An 18,508-nucleotide genomic window follows, 5' to 3' on the forward strand; every position below is an offset into this window, starting at 1 on the left:
TGTGGAGACATGTATGTACTGAACGCACTTCCGTTTTAGCCGCCCCTCTTCCTCCAGGTTTGGTTGGTGAGTTGATCGTTCTCCATTTCGTGAAGTCCATTTTACGAGGATGGAATCATTCTGTTAATTTCCGCTTGTCTGTCTGTTTTGTTCACCTTGACTGATGTACTGCACTTCTCCGTTTACAGGGTGCATCTTCACAAGCACGTCGAGATTCTTCCGTATGTCACTGATGAAACTAACTTTGCACCCTCAAACGTGTTTTGCTAACTTCTTTTGCTTTTCCAGCGGCGCTCTGGGTTGCCCCGTTGGTCACTGACAGTGTTATCTTTATTTTGACACTCCTACGGACGAGAAGTTTTCGTAAATTAATCAAAGGAGGGACACCGTGAGTTTTCTCGTTCTGTCATTTTTTTGCTTGTTCTTCTTGGTTGGTCTCGTGCGCATGTTCTGCGTCTAAATGGACGTCGATCTGGCGATTTACGTTTTGTGCGTTGGATATCGATCTAATCGAACGTTTTCTAGGACTTTACATGTCTTCGTCCGAGATGGAACAATCTACTTCCTCGTCATCTTCCTCGCGAACTTGATGAACACCATAATTTACTTCGTAAGTCATTTCGTGTCTTATGTCTCGTGTCCCTTCGACCCTTGCTCTTCTCCGCCGATACGGAGACGGCTCTTCTTAATTTATCGAATCTGAGAAAGGGTCGGATGTCGTCCCGAATCTCTTCTCCAACCTACCTTCCTGATCTTGACAACTATACTGACATACACACCCAACCACCAAAAACTATAATCTCGTAAAATGACAGACAGCTCCAGAAGACCTAAAAGCCATCGGCGCCTCGTTCAGCCAACTGATCACAGCGGCTATGGTCTCCCGGCTGGTCCTCAACCTCCGCTCTCTCTCCACCTTTGAGCACTTTGACAGCTACATCCACGAGACGGAGATCCACGGGCACCACTCGCAGCTGCGGTCGGGGAGGAGTGGGATTGTGGTTGCAAGAGACAACTTTATGACGCGGACGTTGAATGATTTGGGGGATGGGGAGGAGGAGGGGGATTCGTTGGATGGGCGGGGGATGGAGTTGGAGGTGAGGGTGGATAATGTGGTTTTGAGGACGGTGGAAGGTGGTGGTGGGGAGGGGGAGGGGGAGAAGGCGAGGGTGGAGGTGGTGCAGATGCCCGTACTACCGGTGCGACGGAGGGAGCCTGTGGGTTCGGACTCGGATGCAGAGAGGGGAGGGTTGGCGTCGACGTCGACCACGGAAGACAAGGCCCCTGTTGCACTATGAATTCATTGGTTTTTGGCCGATAGTATACCTACATTTAACTTATACCATTCCTTGCATATTTCTTTAAGCTGGTGCTAATGCTTTTGTTGTATGTACTCCATTCGCTTTTTTGTAGTTCAACAGTATATCATGGGTTAGGCGTAGTCGATGAGGCTGGGCTACGTGGATTATTTAAATGCCTGGTCGGCTTTAACTATTCAACTCCTGGTGCATAGAGATATTAGCGCCTCAAGCAGGGCGCGAGGTCTCTAATCTCTAAGGCACTGAATCTGGTTAAGGAACTGAAAAATTAATGGTGACCGTCGATTATGGTTCTTCCATAACCAAATAATTATCTTTTGAGTTTGCACACCTACTCCGGGCAGCCTATGGCTCTCACAGAGTGGAGGTGAAGGAGCGACGGAGATAACTCGGGATCACGGCTTCCCCACAAAAGGAAAACGGATCAGATGGGTATATGTAGTTCCACGTGATCTGACATTTCGCCAGCTCACTTGTTTCTTTCGAGCGGGCGCGAACACGTCGCCAGTGACGCTTCTTTACTTTTCCCTTTCGCTCGCTTGGCCGTCCTCAGAGGCGTGCTCTCTTCCTCTCTTCCTCGTCGTTCCTTCTTCCTTTATATCGGCCATTTACACAAAATCCCTAGTTTCGACTCGATACCTATTGGAAGATTCGGGCAGCCTCATTAGACGATAACTATTAGGCAGTAGCCCAAGATGGCCGCCTACGAATATGACGAGGCCGGTGTTATGGCCACATATTTCCTCTTGACGGTGTTGGCTCTGGTGCTGATACCGGTAACGTTGGCGTCGTTGGGTAAACGCTCAGGTTCGTCCACCTCTATTTCATCTAAATCCCTAATAATTAGGCTGATTCTCCTTTCCCTTTGCTCAATAGACACGACCAAACACGGCTGCGACTGCAAAGCCTGCCAGGAACAACGAGCGCGGATTAAGAAGCGGGAAGGATCCATCTTCTCGCTCAAGTTCTCTACCAAGTACGTGTGGTGGCGTTGGCGATTGGGTTTGGGGTGGAAGTTGACCGGTATGCGTTGGACTTTAGGACCTACCTTCTCCTTGGAGGCTGGACATTGGTTGCACTGCTGTCATGGCGCGCTTCCAAGCTCAAGACGAACAACAAAGTCTACGACCCCTTCGAGATTCTCGGTATCTCCTCCGTACGTCTGCGACTAGCTATGGGCGCGGGTTAAAGACTAATGGACGTGTCCCATAGAGCGCAACCGAGAAGGAAATCAAGTCCCACTACAAAAAGCTCTCCCGGCAATTGTGCGTTTGCAACCGTTCCCGTGTCGCTATGAAGACATATCTAACGTGTCACCAACCAGCCATCCCGATAAGGTTAAAGTCACCGCCGAAATGACGTTGGAGCAGATTCAAGACCGTTTCGTGCAAATTACCAAGGCGTATAAATCGTATGACCTACCCTCCATTGCGCACCGGTGGAAGTGCTGACTGGAATCATCATAGCTTGACGGACGAGAAGATTCGCAAGAACTGGCTCGAGTGGAACAACCCTGATGGACCTCAATCCACCTCTATGGGTATCGCCCTCCCCAAATGGATCGTTGAGAGCCAAAACAACATCTGGGTACTCGGGTTCTACGGTCTCCTGTTCGGTGGTGCCCTCCCTGCTGTCGTCGTACGTGTACCCCTCCACGTGGCGTTGACTGGACACTGACCGTCTATTCATAGGGCCGCTGGTGGTTCGGCAACCGCCAAAAGACCAAGGACGGCGTTCACGCCCAATCCGCTGCTACCTTCTTCAAGTATGTCCGCGAGGAATCCAGCGTTGATGAGATCGTCTCCTCCCTCGGCAAGGCGTACAAGTGGGAACTCCCTCAGGTCAAATCGGGTGTTGACACCGAGTTGGCTGAGCTCGAGAAGGCTATTGTTGAGAAAGTCGGTTCGCGGTATGCGGAGGTTAAGAAGTCGGCGAAGGATGCGGATGGAACTATTCATCCCTCAAGAGCGAGGGCGTTGGCTTTGATTTATGCGCACTTGTGTCGGATTGAGGTTAAGAACCCTGCTTTGGCTGAAGGTGCGTGGATATCTTCTCTGGTCTCCCACACGCTTTGTTGACAAGTTGGCAAACAGAACAACGCAGAATCATCCTTTCGACTCCCCTCCTGCTTTCCGCGCTCCTCAACGTCGCTATCGCTCGCAACTGGCTCATCCCCACCCTCTGGGCTATGCGTCTACACTCCTACATCGCTCAGGCTCTCCCTCCCGACCCACCCCCGCGTGTCAAGCTCACCCAACTTCCCTTGTCCAAGGCTGATATCGACTCCATGTCTCCCCGACCGAAGGATATGCACGAGGTTTTGGTTGCGCTTGAGGATAAGACGGACGAGAAGAGCGTTGAAGCCAAGAAGGCGCTGGCCAAGTGGGGTCGCGTTGAGATTGTTGATGCAGGTTTCAAGGGTGCGTAAACCCCGTCCCTTTTTCAATTGGTTGGGAACGCCAAACTAACACAATTGCGAATTCGAATTACAGTTATTGGCGAACGCGTTATTTCCCCTTCTTCGATTGTTTTCCTCGTTGTCAAGCTCCGGTTGACGCCGCCTGGTGTATCGGTTGAGCCTAAGGATTTGAGCGTGGAGGAGACGAAGCGGGTGGTTAAGATGAATGATGAGAAGGATGAGGCTTTCTTGCTTGCCAAGGGTGACGCTGAGGAGATTTCGGAGGAGAGGATTCCTGGATATGCGCATGCTCCTTATTGGCCCGCTGTACGTTTTGCTCTCTCTCTCTCCCCTCCCGTTTGGCATGCAAGGCTAACACATTCCTTGATCTTACAGGGTCGTAAACCGACGTGGTGGATCGTCCTCGGCGACGACAAGCAGAACCGGATCGTTGTCCCACCCATGCGTGTCTCTGAGATCCCCTACGCTGATTCTGAGAGCGAGCGTGATTATAGGAGTTATAAGATCCAGTTCCAGGCTCCTCCGCAGGTTGGCTTGTTCACGTGGAGGTTGTATGTGGTTAGCGATACGTATGCGGGTGAGGATGCTGTGCGGGATGTTCAGGTGCGTGTTCCCATTTGCCTTTCTACCCGAGTCGCAAAACTATAACTTATTTGGATGTGTGTTCGTTTTACGTTTGCAGCTTAAAATCGAAGAACCGGTACACGAAGACGAACCCTCTGAAGACGACATTTCGGATCCTGACGAGGACACGTTGGCGGGCCAGATGGCCGCTATGCGTGGTGGTGCTGTGAAGAAGAGGAGGGATGAGAGTGATGATGATGATGACGACGATGATAGTGACGAGGAGACGGAGTATAGTGATACTACGAGTGATAGTGATAGCGATTAGACAGACCAGACGTCTTACTGCATACTTACTATTACTAGCGCCTCCTTGTACTACTCTTTCAGGTGGTTGGGTTTCGGATTCAGACTGTTTTTCGCTACCCGCTAACCTGTATGGTGTCCACTCTCGTTACAGATCACGCGCAGCGCACTCGCTCCCTCCTGACTTTGTGGTAGATTGGCGCGTTGTTCATCCCGGGTTTATATCCTGTCTTGATCCTGTCGTTGTTTTTCTTACCCGTTTGTTTTATATTATTATTTTTTGCGTGCAATTTGTAACCCTACATACAGTACGTATTTCAGCACCATCCCATCCTCGTTCGTTCGTTCGTTGAATGGTTCTTCGTTTCGGGGCTACTTTCTGGGGAGGGCCTTGAGGCTCCCGATGGCGTACTACCATAAAAGGAGCACCCCCTCTAATAAGCGCCCACCGCGTTCGGCTAGCTCGATCGTGATGGCGGGGTGATCGTGCCTAATCTAGATCCACGAGGCGACGCGAGCCTCGAGGCCCATCGTTCTGGTTTCGAGTCGACTCGCTCATCAATCGTTCGCTACTTATCTTCCAAGGTTTTTGGGAGTGTGGTGGTTTGATTAGCGCCGGCGCTAGGCAGTACAGCACTGGTACTGGTACTGCCAGACGAAGTCGAATCTTGAAGCTTGAAGACAGAGGCAAGAGATGGAAATGCCAGGTCATGATCCAGCCCGAGCGTTGTATGGGCCCAAGGGGCGTGTTGCCCAGATCCCAGGTGAGTTCGTCGAAATGGACTCTTAACTTAACCCCTGATTAACGTTCAACGTTTAACAATAATGCCTATGTCATGTAATAATGGCCCCTCTCAGTTATGGTGACGAGTTCCAAGAGGTTTAGACCGCGAAGGAAGCCGGTTATTGCTCCGGAGGTGTTGAGGGCGTTGAAGATGGAAGGGGAGGAGGAGGATGAAATGGGTATGAGCGTGGATGTGGATACGAGTGTGGATTTGGATGTGAAGTTGGACGGTGGGAGCGTGGGTGGACAGGGGGGTATGGACGTCGACCTGGAGGGGCCTACGAATTCAAATCGCGTCGTCGAGCATGTCAAGAAAGAAAACCTAGTGTCAAGTTTTGGGCGAGTTAAAGTTGAGCCTGCTGAGGGGGTGACGATCCAGCAGGAGACTCGCCAATCGCTACATCCGATATGTTATGTTCTGTTGCCGACGCTGGAGCAAGTTTTGCGGAGGTATCGGAGAGAGAGGGTGGTGAAGAAGGAGGAAGATGTGGAAGAGGCTATGGTTGTGGAGGAGGATAAGGTTGTAGGGAAGAAGGAAGAGGAAGAAGAGCGGAAAGTTAACGTTGCGAATGGCTTGAGCGGGCCATTGATCAAGACGGTACGATTCAGAGTGCCCACTGTTCAGGTATCGCACAAGCTCATTATGTTCTTACTATTTAGGACTCTGAGCCTTTGCATGAGTCTGAAGACACTGTACATATAGTGAAGCATGAGGCTGGGACGACGGACCTCCCAACACCCCCTGCTTCCGAGTCAGTTTCCTCGCAGGTAAGTAAGCTTGCTCTGAGCAATAGTATCCCGTACGCGGACTGATTGGATTGCTAACTTTGCTTGTTCGTTGTTCTCTATAGCGGGGATCCCTCTCTCCTGAAATTGAAATCGTGGAGTGGAAACCTCGTATAAAGACAGAGCCCAACAGGGCAGGCCTGGGAGACTCCACGAGCTCCTCAACCCGAAATACCAATAAGCGAGCTAGACGTTCGGAAGAGAGGGATTTTGGCGATGTTGTGCGGAGAAAGGTGTGTTTCTCAGCATTTTGCTGGGTGGTAGGACCGTTCTCAATGGATTGTGTAGAAAGTCAAGCGAGAGCCTTCTGCCTGTGACTTGGATGACTCGGACACCGTACAAGCATCACCGCCAGCAAAGGTCAGCTCGATGGCAGTTTGCTGGTTGACATCTGGATTAACTTAGTCTTACAGACCTCGCCCAGGCGTAAATTGAAGAAGACGCAATCCGTCCAGCGCCAGTCTGGGGTAACCGAAACAATTGCCGAGCGAGAACTGTCTCCCGAGATTGGCCTCCCTTTCCAGTCTCCGGCTTCTCGGGCTCTTGATGTGCAAGTCACGACGACAGCGTTCGTCGACTTGTCGGAAGAAGGCGAGGTTAAGACCCAAGAACGGACAATTAGTCACCCCATTGCTGGTCCATCGGGCGGCACTCGGGCTTCTCCAGCACGCAAAGCGAGGGCGAGCAAGGAGGAACCCGTTGTTGCACCTGTTGTGAAACGGGAAGCGTCGCCCGAGATTGATCTCGCTTTCGGCGAGGAGCAACTGCCTCAAGCTATTGCTGGGACTAACGATGCTGGGGCTGCAGGTGATCACCCGAGAGTGCAAGAAGAGACTCCTCCCGATGACAGCAGGGTGCTGAAGCAAGCAGCGACGAGCGCCGCTCCACTCACGCAACAGCAGCGTGAAGAGATCGAGAAGACGTGGAAGACCAAGGCGAGTAGATTGAGATCTACTCTGTCACTTCAAGTTTTACAGCATCCTAAACTCGCCTACATCAGGGAAAGAAAGTAAAGAACGAAAATGCCCAACTACACAAATCCATTATCTGGTCGCGCCTCCAGCAAAATGGCGTCTCACCCGAACTCTTCGAAATCGAGTTTGACCAGGACATGCTGCACCTCGCCGTGCCTAGGCTATTCATCAGCAATACCTACGGCGGGAGCATGCAGTGTACGTTCCCGAGGATTAGCGGGGACAAACTTAGAGAACACGGTCTGGACGACTGGTTTTTCTTGCCGTTGGATTACCAACCTGAGGCACCTGAGATACCTGGTGCCCCGGGGCTGTGCCAAACTGACTTTGTCCAGAAGTATAACGAATGGAAGAAACGCCCGTCAAAGACGAAAAAGTCAGCGTCGAACGGGAAGGCTGGGTCCTCGAAGAAGACGTCCTCTGGAAAGTCTTCGACCAAGGCCAAGTCGCCCAAGAAGCAGTCGGCTTCGCCCGTCAAGCGCGAGTCGGAGGAGCAAGGACCCTGATGTCATTTTCTACGTACTCATCTACTGCCCATATCCAGGTGTGGAGAGCGAGTAAGGCGACCCTGATATCCAGACGGCAACGCCCGTCGAGAATCTTCAAGCTTCATTTTTGTGAGCACCCCAGACTACGTTTTACCATACAGAGTCTTGAATCTATCTAATTTCCATGCAAGGCACGCGAGGTACTGTAAATACCCGGACGCATGACCTCCAACCAGGGGACCATCGTTGGGCTGTGGGCCCCCAGCTGGCAGTCATACTTAATATTCCTTTGATGACCGCAAGTGAGAGAGAGAATCCCGCGATGCACCGGTGACCGGATGCGACAAAGGATGCGACAAATGCAAACACGATGGGGGGCCCCCGGTTACCAACGACAGCCAACGACTCGGAGCACTCGCATTTCGGGTCACCCGTTGCACTTTGCCCCACGCCCTCCGCCCTCCAACTCTGGCATGTTTGATAAATGACCGCGATAGAACCGATCGCTGCTACGCGACTGCCGTCCAGGTGGCCCGGCGACCTAACATTGTCACAAGCGCCGCTTGGCCATCACGCGAGTACGCGTAGTGCCTCGCTTGTGGCTCAATATCGATAAGTAATATCGATATCGGAGACGTCCATCCCGGGGTGGCGCGCGTTGACGAAGGATATCCATGGCGATTTATTCAGGATTTCTTCTTTTTTTCTGAGCTTTGCCTGTTCTGGAAGGAGGACCTGGCCCGACAATGTGCAGGTTCATTTGTTTTCTCCTGTTTCTCTCTTGCATTCATCATTGCATGATGTGTAGATCACTTGACACCATGAGTCCGGCGCCGCTACGGAGTTGGACCCACGAGGTTTGCAGGGTATATATAAGAGTTGGACGGTTGGAGGGCTTCCAGTAATTCACTGCTTCCCCTCTCGATCATATCATGACCACCGCTGCCCAGAGCCACACTGTCACCTCCTCCGACGGGACTAGTATCTACGCTACTGCCGTCGGAAACCCCGACCTTCCCTCCCTCGTCTTCATCCATGGGTTCAGTCTGAGCTGCAAGGTCTTTGAGCCATTGTTCAAGGATTCAAGACTCCTCGAGCGCTTTTACCTCGTATGTTTCTTTCCTCTTAACGGTCTGGAGTAGTATTTCATTTATCCATGCCTACCCAACAGGTCGCCTTCGATGTGCGAGGCCATGCACGAAGTGGGAAGCCACTGACCCCAGAAGGTTACGAAACACGTCTGTTCGCGGATGACTTCAAAGCTGTATCGGATCACTTCAAGCTGAAGAAGCCAATCGTCGTGGGTTGGAGTCTTGGAGGTTAGTAGTAGTACACCTCAGACAAGCAGAGTCTTCTCTTCTAGCAGCGTCTAACTTCACCATCCATATAGGGCTCGTCATCACCGACATCTTCGCTCACCTCCCCATGGAGACGGTGTCCGCCGTGGTCTACCTCAACTCGATACCCTGGGGCGGAGCAGCCATCCCTCAAGTCGCCACCGCTGAGACCCTCGCCATTCTTCCTCAAGTGTTGGGTGCCACCGGAAGCGTTGACGACACCTTTAACGCAAGAGTGAGGTTCATCGAGACGTGCTTCAACGACCCCTCCGACAACGTCCCGATCAACCTCAAGTGGGAGTGGCTTGGTACGGGTGTTACGCAGCCTCCATCGGTTGCGGGCATGGTCGTCGGTCGGGCGCAGGATGAGAGCAAGTTGGTCGAAGCAGGCAAAGCAGGATTGCCGGTGCTCCATATTTATGGAACGAAGGATAGGGCGATTAACGGGTCGGCTGTGGAAGGCATCCTTAGGCAGACCTTCACTGCCCTTGAGGTGCACAAGATTGAGGGTGGCAGCCACTCCCCCTTCGCCGATGACGGATTTGAAGAGACGGTTGTTACGCTCGAGAAGTTTGCAAGCAAGATTTTTGCATAATTGTAATGTTAGCTGTATTCATTATCAATTGGTTCAATGTCAAGTTCAATTAACATGTTCCAATTACGTTCTCTTTTAACGAAGCCCCTGTTGCCCCACTTTAATGAGCGCGCCGCACTTTGGCCGCACTCGTCAAGCTCTCGTTCCCCGAGATCCCCGAACGCGCTGTGAGAGAAAACGCACGTAAATATTGAAATATTGATACAAACTACATAGAAGCATGCATACATGCTTAAAGAACCTTACAGCCTCTCTCTCTTGACGAGCCTGATAGGCACGTTCTTGATCCCCAACGTAACAAATAACTGGGCGTCCACAATCCGGGCCTTCCACTGTTCAACAGTCTCGCCGGGGTTCAGTAGCGGTTCGATCTTCCAATCCCTGAGGAAAAGACTCAAGAAAGAGACCGCCTCGACTGTCGCGAACTTGCGTCCAATGCATGCCCGTGGACCTGTGAAAGTGTCAACATTGTGGTTCGTGCCAGTCGTAGCTTGGAAAAGGTTCAAATGACTTACCCAGGCTGAATGCTGTGAATGCCTCAGAGTCATTGGGAATATTGTACCATCTCGAGGGCTTGTACTTCTCAGGCTCGTCAAAGTACCGTTCGTTGTATTCTGATGGGTACGAAGTGGGGGATAATGAGATTAGAGCTGCACCGAGGGCCGAGGGAGCTGGATTGAGCTGAGCTACTCACGAACGCCAACCATATCAACGACGACCATGGAACCTTTTGGCAATGGCAGGGGATAAGTTCCTTCTTCCCCCGGAGGGTTTTGAACGCGCAGTACTGTATCCTTGGTAGCCTGACGGAACATGACATGACCGGCGGCTAAGGCGCAAAGGAGTGTTAGGCGGGCGCTCGTAGCAGTCAGAGTTCGGTCGCGAGGACTTACGGAATAATCTCAATGCCTCGTAAAACACGGCGAGGACTTTGTTTAGGCTGTTGTAATCTTCGAATTCCTAGGGGATACAAGTCAGTCGACAGTAGCTCCCAGATCCACGGACTTACTGGGTCCCTATCCCATCCAACTACGGAGAGAATTTGCTCGAGGACCTCTTCTTGGATTTCAGGATAAAGAGCCAGGTGGGCAAAGGTTGCGGCAAAGGTATGGGCGGAAGTTTCTAAATGCGGGTACTCGATGAGCCGACCCTTTACCTCGTTCCACAGAGCCAATGCTTACCGTGTCCAGCAAACAGCAGAACGAAGACATTGCCAATCTAAAAGGATCGCAGGTTAACTGCTATGTTTCCATGGACAGAGATCGATGAGAGGTACCAGCTCTTGGTCGCTCAAGCGGAATTTCTGCCCTTCGTCTTCGTTCGCCTTGACAAGCAAGGTGAAACAATCGTCCGGTAACCGCGGACCAGAAGCATCGTCGCCGACAACGCTATTGCGAACGAAATCCTTTCGCAGCGCGACTTGCTCCGTCATCCACTCGGTGAACTTAATTTTAGCTTCGCGGTATTCATTGAAGCTTCCGATCATACTCTATTAGAAGCATCTTCGGAGCTCGCAAAATTAGGTACTCACTACTTAAAAGGGAGGTTCTGAATCCATTTCGGGAGTTGGAGGACGATCTGCCTGTCGTTGATGAGCTTGAGGGCTTCTTGCATAGATACTTTGCCGTCAGCGGACACCGGTTGGTCCGTCCAGCTGAGGTTCAGTCCAAAGCCACATGCGCCCATAATAACCAGCGCCATCTGTCCGCCGTGGATGGTTAGTTACGCCCAAGGAGAGTCAAAGACCACACACTTTGAAGATGTACTTCTGAACCGAATTGATCTCCACGACCTTCTGGCCGTCCCAGCCTTCGACGGAGCTCATTTCGCGGTAGGTGGCGGCTGTCTTTGACCATACAAGTCGGTACCTAGACGCCAAGTAAGCAACCAATTCAAAGATACTTGCTCCTACTCACAGATTCGTAGAGAAGGACGGGCCCAGTACGCGTCGATGCTTCCTCCATTCATCTCCACCCTCAGCAGCAGCAACGTTCATTCCCCATTGCCTATCAGGCGTCAATTGAAGGCCGGGTTTGGTTGGTGGGATTTCAAAGCACGTACATTAGCCCCCGACTAGCACTCATTGGCTTCACGAAATCGGACTTGGCTCCTCCAGCGACCTGGCGCAATATGTCCAGATTGGAGGTGAAGATGACAGCGTTTCCACCTAGCCATCCTATATAAGAGAATATCTCGGACTTGAAGCGCTTATAATCTTGTTGGATATTTCGTCAGCCACAACATGCATTGAAGAAGGGAGCAAGGGTTCTCACTGTGATATCTCCAGCGCCAGAGAAAGACGTATCCTGGGTTCAAGAAACTGCTTGGGAAGAGCAGGCCAGGGATTGAATACGGGAAGAAGGGCCTTCGATATCCATCAACATAACCAACTCTCTACAACGTAAAATCAACAAGGGAGCCACGGAACGTTGCAAGGCCTCTTACCGCGAGTCCACGGAATAGCTTCACGATTGTGGAAGTCGTGAAGATGGCAATGATGCTTGTAAGAGCGAGAAAAGGTAGATTCTGTCCATCGTCGATGCGGAGTGACAGTCCTTCCAGAATTTGCGAAACGGTTCCACCCTCTAGAAGGCGGGTCAGTGGTCCAGGAATGTCGATGGCCATGATGGTAATTGGGAAACCCACACTCGAGCTGGACGGAGACGACGGGCAACGAATGTTAGACAGTATGCAATCCACATTACTCATTCGGAGCTCATTCTCCGGCGGAGGTTTTGACAATTCCCAGAAACGAACGCCTACATGCCTCCACACGCACGTACATCCTGACGATGGTTTTTCTTGAAGTTGGGAAAAAGGGGAACGACGCTTTCTGCTTTGTCTTTGGATATATCTCAGTGAGGTGCATAGAGTCAGAGCTGCGTCCAAACCACGTCCACCACAAGCCGTCGTGGGTATAGCAGCTGGGAAAGAAATGACGGAAACATGGATGTCTTGACGATAACCAGGGGGATCGGCGGCAAGGGTTCGGCAACGGAGGACATTCGCACGATAATGCCGAGCATTAGCCGAAGGGGATGTGCTTCCCCACCCATCCCGGTCTGAGGGGCATCCACCACATTGGCATTGTGCTTGAGGAAAAGATAAGAAGGAATTGTGCAGGATCATTTGAAGGTAAAAGTGCACGTAATTTAGCTTGACGTTTAGCAGGCATGAGTTGAAAGACGGTTTTGTAACAGGAGAGAGAATACTAGTCCGAACATTGACAGACACGTATAGTCGGGGGCTCACAAGAAAGCGAACATGAATCCAGAAGCACAAATAAGCAATGTAGCAACAGGAATGGAAGGTGCACTTCCGAAAGGAGCAGAGCTGGCCTGCGCTTCTGGGGTTGCGAAAATAGGGACCTCGAAAGCATCGAACTGGGCGAAATGACCATCTGACGGACGGTCCGGAACGTTCTCCGTGTAATATCCCTGATAGACGAGGGAGATGGTGTGCTCGGTTCGGTGCTCAAATCCTGGAGGTAGCACCAGGAACGGCGGGAATTGAAGTGCGCGGCACACAGGCCCTTCCGGGTCTACGCTTGTTGGTCCGATATAGGTGTCAATGATGGAGCTGGTGTTGAAACCGTCGATAAAGACTGCGAACACCCCACCGCGGGGGTGAGATACAGTGTGGACGATGACACTTGGACCTAGCATAGTTAAGAAATGTCAGGTGCGTGCATCATACAGCGGAGTCAACCAGTGAAAACTTGCCTGAGAAAGTGAAGTTGACAGAGGCTCCTATAACATCGGTAACGCGGAGAGTGTTGCTCAACGTCGAGCATCCAAGGTCATCGCTCAATCCGGTCTCGTTCCAGGCTCCTTCGCGACTGAAGGTAATGGCAGGATCGGTTATCGGGACAGCGGAAGCTGGAGGCTTCTCAATCGAAGTCGCGGTAGGATAGGCTGGAACTGTGACGCCCATTGCATCGACACACTGGATAGGGCTTTCGGGAGTACTCCAATGGCAGATTGTCCCCAAAGCTATTGAGTATGGATAAGTACGCAAGCGCAAGGTCAAACGAGAAATGTCGCCCTACTCACGACAGCAGCTAGTCGCAGGTTCAATCGCGTCGCAGACGACTGAGATATTCATTAACCTTCGAAAAAGGACTGTGTCCTGGAAACTTACAGAGGTCAACATCAGACTCGCATCGCTTATGACGATATTGGTTGACCCATTTGTCACCGGCGAGGCAGAGTGGTATTCCTCGGTTTATGTTGCACATTTCATCCGAGGCGCAGCAAATTTTGTAGGCACCTCCGCATTCAATGGTGTTCGGTGCACAGGTCTCCTACAAGTAAATGATGTTAGGACTGCTGGAGAAGGTCGACTTTGGTTGGAACAACCTACGTTTGGTGCCAACGCAGCAAATGCTGGACGAACATGAGCAACCAACAAAAACAATGCGAAAACTCTGAGAACAAGTGCCATAGCGTATGGGTGGAAGCCAATCACAGAGAGGTTAGTGGGTGTGGAGCTTACCATTCCCCGTCTCACTAATGTTGCTGTTAAATAGTATGTCGTCGAATATCCTCCACACGCAAAGAGGCCAAGCGTGGAAGGCCCACCACGCTGCAATTGGCTATACAGGTGAGACTCGGATGTCAGGAAGCTTCCTTCCACACGAAAAGCTGTTGCACAGCGTAGTAGTCCGTCTTTATGAAAACCTTCCCAGGAACAGGTGGGGGCCCCGCCCACAGCCTATGGGTTGGGTTTGTAAACTAGGTGAAGGCTGTGGCGAGCTATTATTGTCGATGAGCGCCTACTAGAAAGAAGGCATTGTTGGGCTTCGGAAAGATAGAACCCCAGGGTTACCAGGAGGCATGTCAGGGATAAGCGCTGAAGAAGCCATAGATAGGCGCTGGAAACAATCGAACCCTTGATTCAGCCGATTAGAACCCTAGAATCACCAGCAGAGCTGCCTCGTGGAGCAGGAATGAATTAGACCCCCGTGCAACATCGTACGACATTCGCAATGGTGTGCAATCTGAGGTGCAGGTGTGAATGCGGCTCCACTGCCTTGAACGCATGGAAATGACAGGGAAGAGAACTCGTCCCAAACCGTAAAGTTTGATCCCCCAAGTACACCTGACCGACTGGCCTGAATCCACAATTGAAGTCCGCTTACGTTCAATGGCGATGCAGGCGGAGTAAAGGCACTGCGCTCGTTAATTAAACGTGCGAATGCTAGTAACCCAGAACCTTCAAATTCTTGTCCCTATTACACTGGGAACGAGGTTCTGAGCAATGAGAGGTCTGCAGTGAGAAGGGTGGCCGTGGAAGCGGACTGGTGTATGGGTTGTAATTATAGAATACATGCCTGGGGTATCGGGATCGAAGTCTACAACAGTACTAATACATTCAGGACGTCACAAATTCAGTACGTCACGAGAAAACCGGAAAACATCACACGACAGTAGACCCTGCGGAACTGGATGAAGTGCGACGATGTGAAATAACGGGCAGGACGGGAGCCGAGTCCGGAACTGGTGTCAGTTCTTCTGAGGGTTATGTTAACTGTGTTCCCTTCAGAAATCGAGAAGACGAGACTCACGTTTTATGTCAGGACCCGCTGATTCCTTCGACAATCGTTCTGCTGACTGCGCTTCCCGAATGCGCTTGTAGAGAACGGATATTAGCAGCACAAAGCTCTGCACGCAAGTTGAGGCAGGTTGACTGGACTTCAGAGCACTACGTTACCCACCGAAACGGAGGTGATGATGAGCACTGGGACGATGGAAAACGTGTCTGATGGCGCGACGTCAGCTCAGCACTGGTTCCATTGAGTAGCACAGGGACCCACCTAGTACAGTGCCTGCAATTCCCGGTTAAACGGTTATTTTTAGATCGCCGCCGGAAGTCTTCATTCAAAGTACCACTTACCAAAGCCTTGGGGAGCGCCCGGTAAGTTCGAACGGATGCTCGTAAATGCGAACAAGGCACCGATAGGTACGACAAACATCTCGGCATAAATCTGATGGTTTGCGTAAACGCAGGACGCTGCCACAATGGCCAGGAAACCTATCGTCACCAGCCCTAGTCGTAGCAGGCGTTAGCAGTTGGAAGCACACGGAGTGAGATATTCAGCGAACATACAACTCATCACTGCCGTCGCGTAAACGAAGATTTGGACGGTCGAGGATCGGGTGATGAACACGGTGACTTGAAGCTTACTATCTCCAGAGCGAGGTCCCGGAGCGATATACGAAGGACCTTGGGCAAGGTTAAAGCTCCTAACATTGAAAATGTCAGATCGACTAGGCACATCGAGTATCACCAATAGATTAATACCCACAGAACTGGCCTGGTTAGATTATAGATGGCTGGAGCTGTCATGCGTCCAGAGACGCGGTCAATTACCCCAAAGTCGAAGATAGCGCGGAAGCTGTGGGACAAGGGGCTCAGCTACAGCAAACATGGGCAGTCGGAGGTGCGCACCGTTCACGAGGGTAGCGTTGTTGAGACGACGATGATGCCGTTTGGGGAGCCTCGACCCGTCGGGAGTCCACTGGATACAGTTTGGTCACCGTTCGGAAAGAGACTTCACCTGGCCATAGGTTGACGGGGCAAAGTTCGGTGGAGTTCATAATAAAGACCAAATCTGGCCTCTCATCCCTCGAAGTCGGGGTAGATTCATCCAGGAGCAAGCTGAAGGATGGTCGCTCTAAGCTTCTGGGCTAATTCGATGTTGGTGGAGACTTACCGATGTAAATAGATCTCGCGTTCGAAAGGCGACGCCTTGATCTCTGTACAGTTGAGAGTACCCGGAAACGGGAACCAATCCATTGTTATGGTTCGCCCCTCAAGGTCGATTGCAACGACTTCGGCGGAAAGAGACACCTGTCAATTGCAGTTGACCAATGGTGAAGGACAATCGGCAATTGGACGCTTACCTCCGCAGACTCCCGAGTCACTGGATCATCTGGCTTGTCCATAGACATGGATGGTGCTGCCGTGAAGACGGTGACAAGCCCTGAAATGACGAGGAGAGAAGAGAAGTAGAGCATGTATTTGCGAGTGCTGGGTGAGCGGCCACCCCAGAAGGCGCGGATATGGCCTATAAGCCTTGGGATCATTGAGCCAAATCGTCGAAGACCACGGAATCGGAAGCAGAAACTGGGCGAGGGTGTGTCCAGTGCTTAAGAGCCAGTGCCCATCTGGCCCTTACCATTACGCTTAACTGCTAAGAGGATTACCGAGCGTCCAAGAATGGATATTCGCCAACGATTACTCAGGGTGGTGTGTACTCGGGAATACACTGCGCAGCTTCGTCGTCCATCCTCGACCTTGAATGGGTAACGTACGAATACTGTACAAACGCGATCAATTGTGGCGGAGGTATGCGTGACTCGGGAGACTTACAGAGCAGTGGGCAGTGTTCCTGGAGAGTGCTGTCGAGAAACGGTATCTGTAAGAGAGTGTGTGTTCTTCGAAGTCAGGTATTTCTCTTCCGGCGAAAGGTTTTGACCTGGAACTTCTGATGTCACACAGGCCACATGGTCAATGTGTTAGAGTTGAGTGAACGGTAATTCTTCGACCCCGGAGTTCGATGCTGTAAAGAGCGCACCCCGAATTGTATTAGTGCTCGAGTAGAGAGAAAAGGAGGGTCTTTCATCGTCGATAACGAGGCCCTGGGACCGACGATGACGACAGCAGTCCCCCAAAATAACGTCCAACATAGAGCTGGAACACTTTCGATAACCAGGATTCCTGTTCATAACTGTATACTGTGTACACGGTCGCAGTTAAGTGGGATGTAAGCTGCATGGAGTACTCACAGCTGTGTAGGCCGTCTTCCGCCGTGTGTCTGAGGAAGAAGTTCTGAGCTACCCCCGGGCCAGCTCCAGCCAATGATATGGCGAGTCCGGTGTGAAAACTGTAGTTCCCTCATCTCCCGGATATTGGCCGATAAGAAGCACACGCTATAATCGTTGAGCCCAGAGGCTACTGGCAACATAGATTCACACCATTGAGCCGTTCCAGGAATAATTTGGTTCTGGGATGGCATAGAGGTCAGTCGTCACTCGGCATCACAGAAGCGAAACAAGAACCTTATTTAATTAAAGGGCTTCGGCATGGCTGCCTGTCTCTCCTGCGTAGGTTCCAGTGATTCTGGAGTTAGAAATGTCGCGTAACAGCCTTTACATCGTGGTCGTGGTCGTCATTCATCGACAATCTCGTCAATGTCGATGGCTGGTCGATTCGGACCATGCCGCGGCATGCCCCGCCGCGGATCAACCGGAAGTGATGACCGGGCACCGCCACTTCCAAAATTCCTTCCCCGACCGGCGGGAAATGCATCTCAAAGCCTTTCTGAAGTCTTTCTAGGTCTGTTTTGCCCCGCCAATGCCAGAACAAGGAGTCGCTTTCCGGGAAAAATTAAAATGTTTGTCTCCTTCTATTGGATTTGATAAGAGGCGTTCAACAGCTCGGCACAGCGTTGTATAGCCCCACTTGGCCGTATTATGGCGGGGATAACTGAGCAGCTTCTGCATCAGCTTTCCAGCGCACGCGAGCACCGTCAGGCAAATGTTTATCAATTCTCTCGCAGATACCGGTACCGCAGCCCATTGTGCATTAATATCCAGTAAGAAGCAGCTCTCCGCGTTCGGTTGAAACAACACCGTCATCCAAGGTTCCCTATGGCGTCCTCGCTTCCCGAGACATCCTTCTCCCCAATAGCCTCCAAGTAAAGCCATATGAGTTCGAATGACATTCACACACCCAATCGAGCCATCGTTGCCAAAGGGCCCAAATGCCCTGTTTGAGAGAGATTTCGGACACGCGGACGCCGTACGCAATCGAGAGTTCTATAGGTAGTACCATGGCAGTACTAGGCAAGAATGTGGAATGGGAAATGGGAAATGGTCGGCGGATCATTTACTCGGCCAACTGTCCCTCCAATGAAACGTTCAGTCGATCCA

The 18,508-nt window shown here is 51.4% G+C and overlaps 7 protein-coding genes across 7 annotated transcripts; 4 read left to right on the forward strand and 3 right to left on the reverse strand.

The window, feature by feature from the left end:
• Nucleotides 1-460: 460 nt before the first annotated feature.
• CC1G_06644 (hypothetical protein) lies at nucleotides 461-1,298 on the forward strand (the record flags this gene model as incomplete). Its single annotated transcript, XM_001839379.2, has 3 exons — nucleotides 461-489; nucleotides 526-610; nucleotides 816-1,298. The coding sequence occupies 3 exons, from the start codon at nucleotides 461-463 to the stop codon at nucleotides 1,296-1,298; spliced, it is 597 nt and encodes a 198-aa protein (XP_001839431.2).
• Nucleotides 1,299-1,922: 624 nt separating this feature from the next.
• CC1G_06643 (translocation protein sec63) lies at nucleotides 1,923-4,630 on the forward strand (the record flags this gene model as incomplete). The annotated part of the gene is made up of 11 exons (XM_001839378.2): nucleotides 1,923-2,126; nucleotides 2,196-2,295; nucleotides 2,361-2,475; nucleotides 2,532-2,584; nucleotides 2,644-2,730; nucleotides 2,786-2,957; nucleotides 3,011-3,356; nucleotides 3,413-3,739; nucleotides 3,812-4,044; nucleotides 4,114-4,341; nucleotides 4,421-4,630. Exons 1-11 carry the CDS (start codon nucleotides 2,015-2,017, stop codon nucleotides 4,628-4,630), a joined length of 1,983 nt encoding a protein of 660 aa, XP_001839430.1. The 5' UTR covers nucleotides 1,923-2,014.
• Nucleotides 4,631-5,468: 838 nt separating this feature from the next.
• On the forward strand, nucleotides 5,469-7,658 carry CC1G_06642 (hypothetical protein; the record flags this gene model as incomplete). Its single annotated transcript, XM_001839377.2, has 6 exons — nucleotides 5,469-5,990; nucleotides 6,053-6,160; nucleotides 6,244-6,411; nucleotides 6,467-6,538; nucleotides 6,592-7,146; nucleotides 7,179-7,658. The coding sequence occupies 6 exons, from the start codon at nucleotides 5,469-5,471 to the stop codon at nucleotides 7,656-7,658; spliced, it is 1,905 nt and encodes a 634-aa protein (XP_001839429.2).
• Nucleotides 7,659-8,572: 914 nt separating this feature from the next.
• On the forward strand, nucleotides 8,573-9,572 carry CC1G_06641 (hypothetical protein; the record flags this gene model as incomplete). The annotated part of the gene is made up of 3 exons (XM_001839376.1): nucleotides 8,573-8,749; nucleotides 8,812-8,959; nucleotides 9,031-9,572. The coding sequence occupies 3 exons, from the start codon at nucleotides 8,573-8,575 to the stop codon at nucleotides 9,570-9,572; spliced, it is 867 nt and encodes a 288-aa protein (XP_001839428.1).
• Nucleotides 9,573-9,814: 242 nt separating this feature from the next.
• On the reverse strand, nucleotides 9,815-12,197 carry CC1G_06640 (hypothetical protein; the record flags this gene model as incomplete). Its single annotated transcript, XM_001839375.1, has 13 exons — nucleotides 9,815-10,023; nucleotides 10,088-10,186; nucleotides 10,267-10,401; nucleotides 10,466-10,532; nucleotides 10,582-10,694; nucleotides 10,754-10,790; nucleotides 10,849-11,047; nucleotides 11,104-11,273; nucleotides 11,326-11,440; nucleotides 11,489-11,578; nucleotides 11,634-11,787; nucleotides 11,846-11,966; nucleotides 12,018-12,197. The coding sequence occupies 13 exons, from the start codon at nucleotides 12,195-12,197 to the stop codon at nucleotides 9,815-9,817; spliced, it is 1,689 nt and encodes a 562-aa protein (XP_001839427.1).
• Nucleotides 12,198-12,820: 623 nt separating this feature from the next.
• On the reverse strand, nucleotides 12,821-14,015 carry CC1G_06639 (hypothetical protein; the record flags this gene model as incomplete). Its single annotated transcript, XM_001839374.2, has 5 exons — nucleotides 12,821-13,223; nucleotides 13,291-13,564; nucleotides 13,625-13,663; nucleotides 13,713-13,875; nucleotides 13,935-14,015. 5 exons carry the CDS (start codon nucleotides 14,013-14,015, stop codon nucleotides 12,821-12,823), a joined length of 960 nt encoding a protein of 319 aa, XP_001839426.2.
• A 975-nt stretch (nucleotides 14,016-14,990) lies between these two features.
• CC1G_06638 (hypothetical protein) lies at nucleotides 14,991-16,660 on the reverse strand (the record flags this gene model as incomplete). The annotated part of the gene is made up of 10 exons (XM_001839373.2): nucleotides 14,991-15,085; nucleotides 15,139-15,235; nucleotides 15,289-15,332; nucleotides 15,388-15,399; nucleotides 15,468-15,620; nucleotides 15,681-15,817; nucleotides 15,880-15,969; nucleotides 16,023-16,232; nucleotides 16,288-16,424; nucleotides 16,478-16,660. 10 exons carry the CDS (start codon nucleotides 16,658-16,660, stop codon nucleotides 14,991-14,993), a joined length of 1,158 nt encoding a protein of 385 aa, XP_001839425.2.
• Between the last annotated feature and the right edge of the window lie 1,848 nt (nucleotides 16,661-18,508).

The sequence above is a fragment of the Coprinopsis cinerea genome (genome assembly GCF_000182895.1).
Source record: "Coprinopsis cinerea okayama7#130 chromosome 5 map unlocalized cont3.5, whole genome shotgun sequence".
Taxonomy (NCBI): Eukaryota; Fungi; Basidiomycota; class Agaricomycetes; order Agaricales; family Psathyrellaceae; genus Coprinopsis; species Coprinopsis cinerea.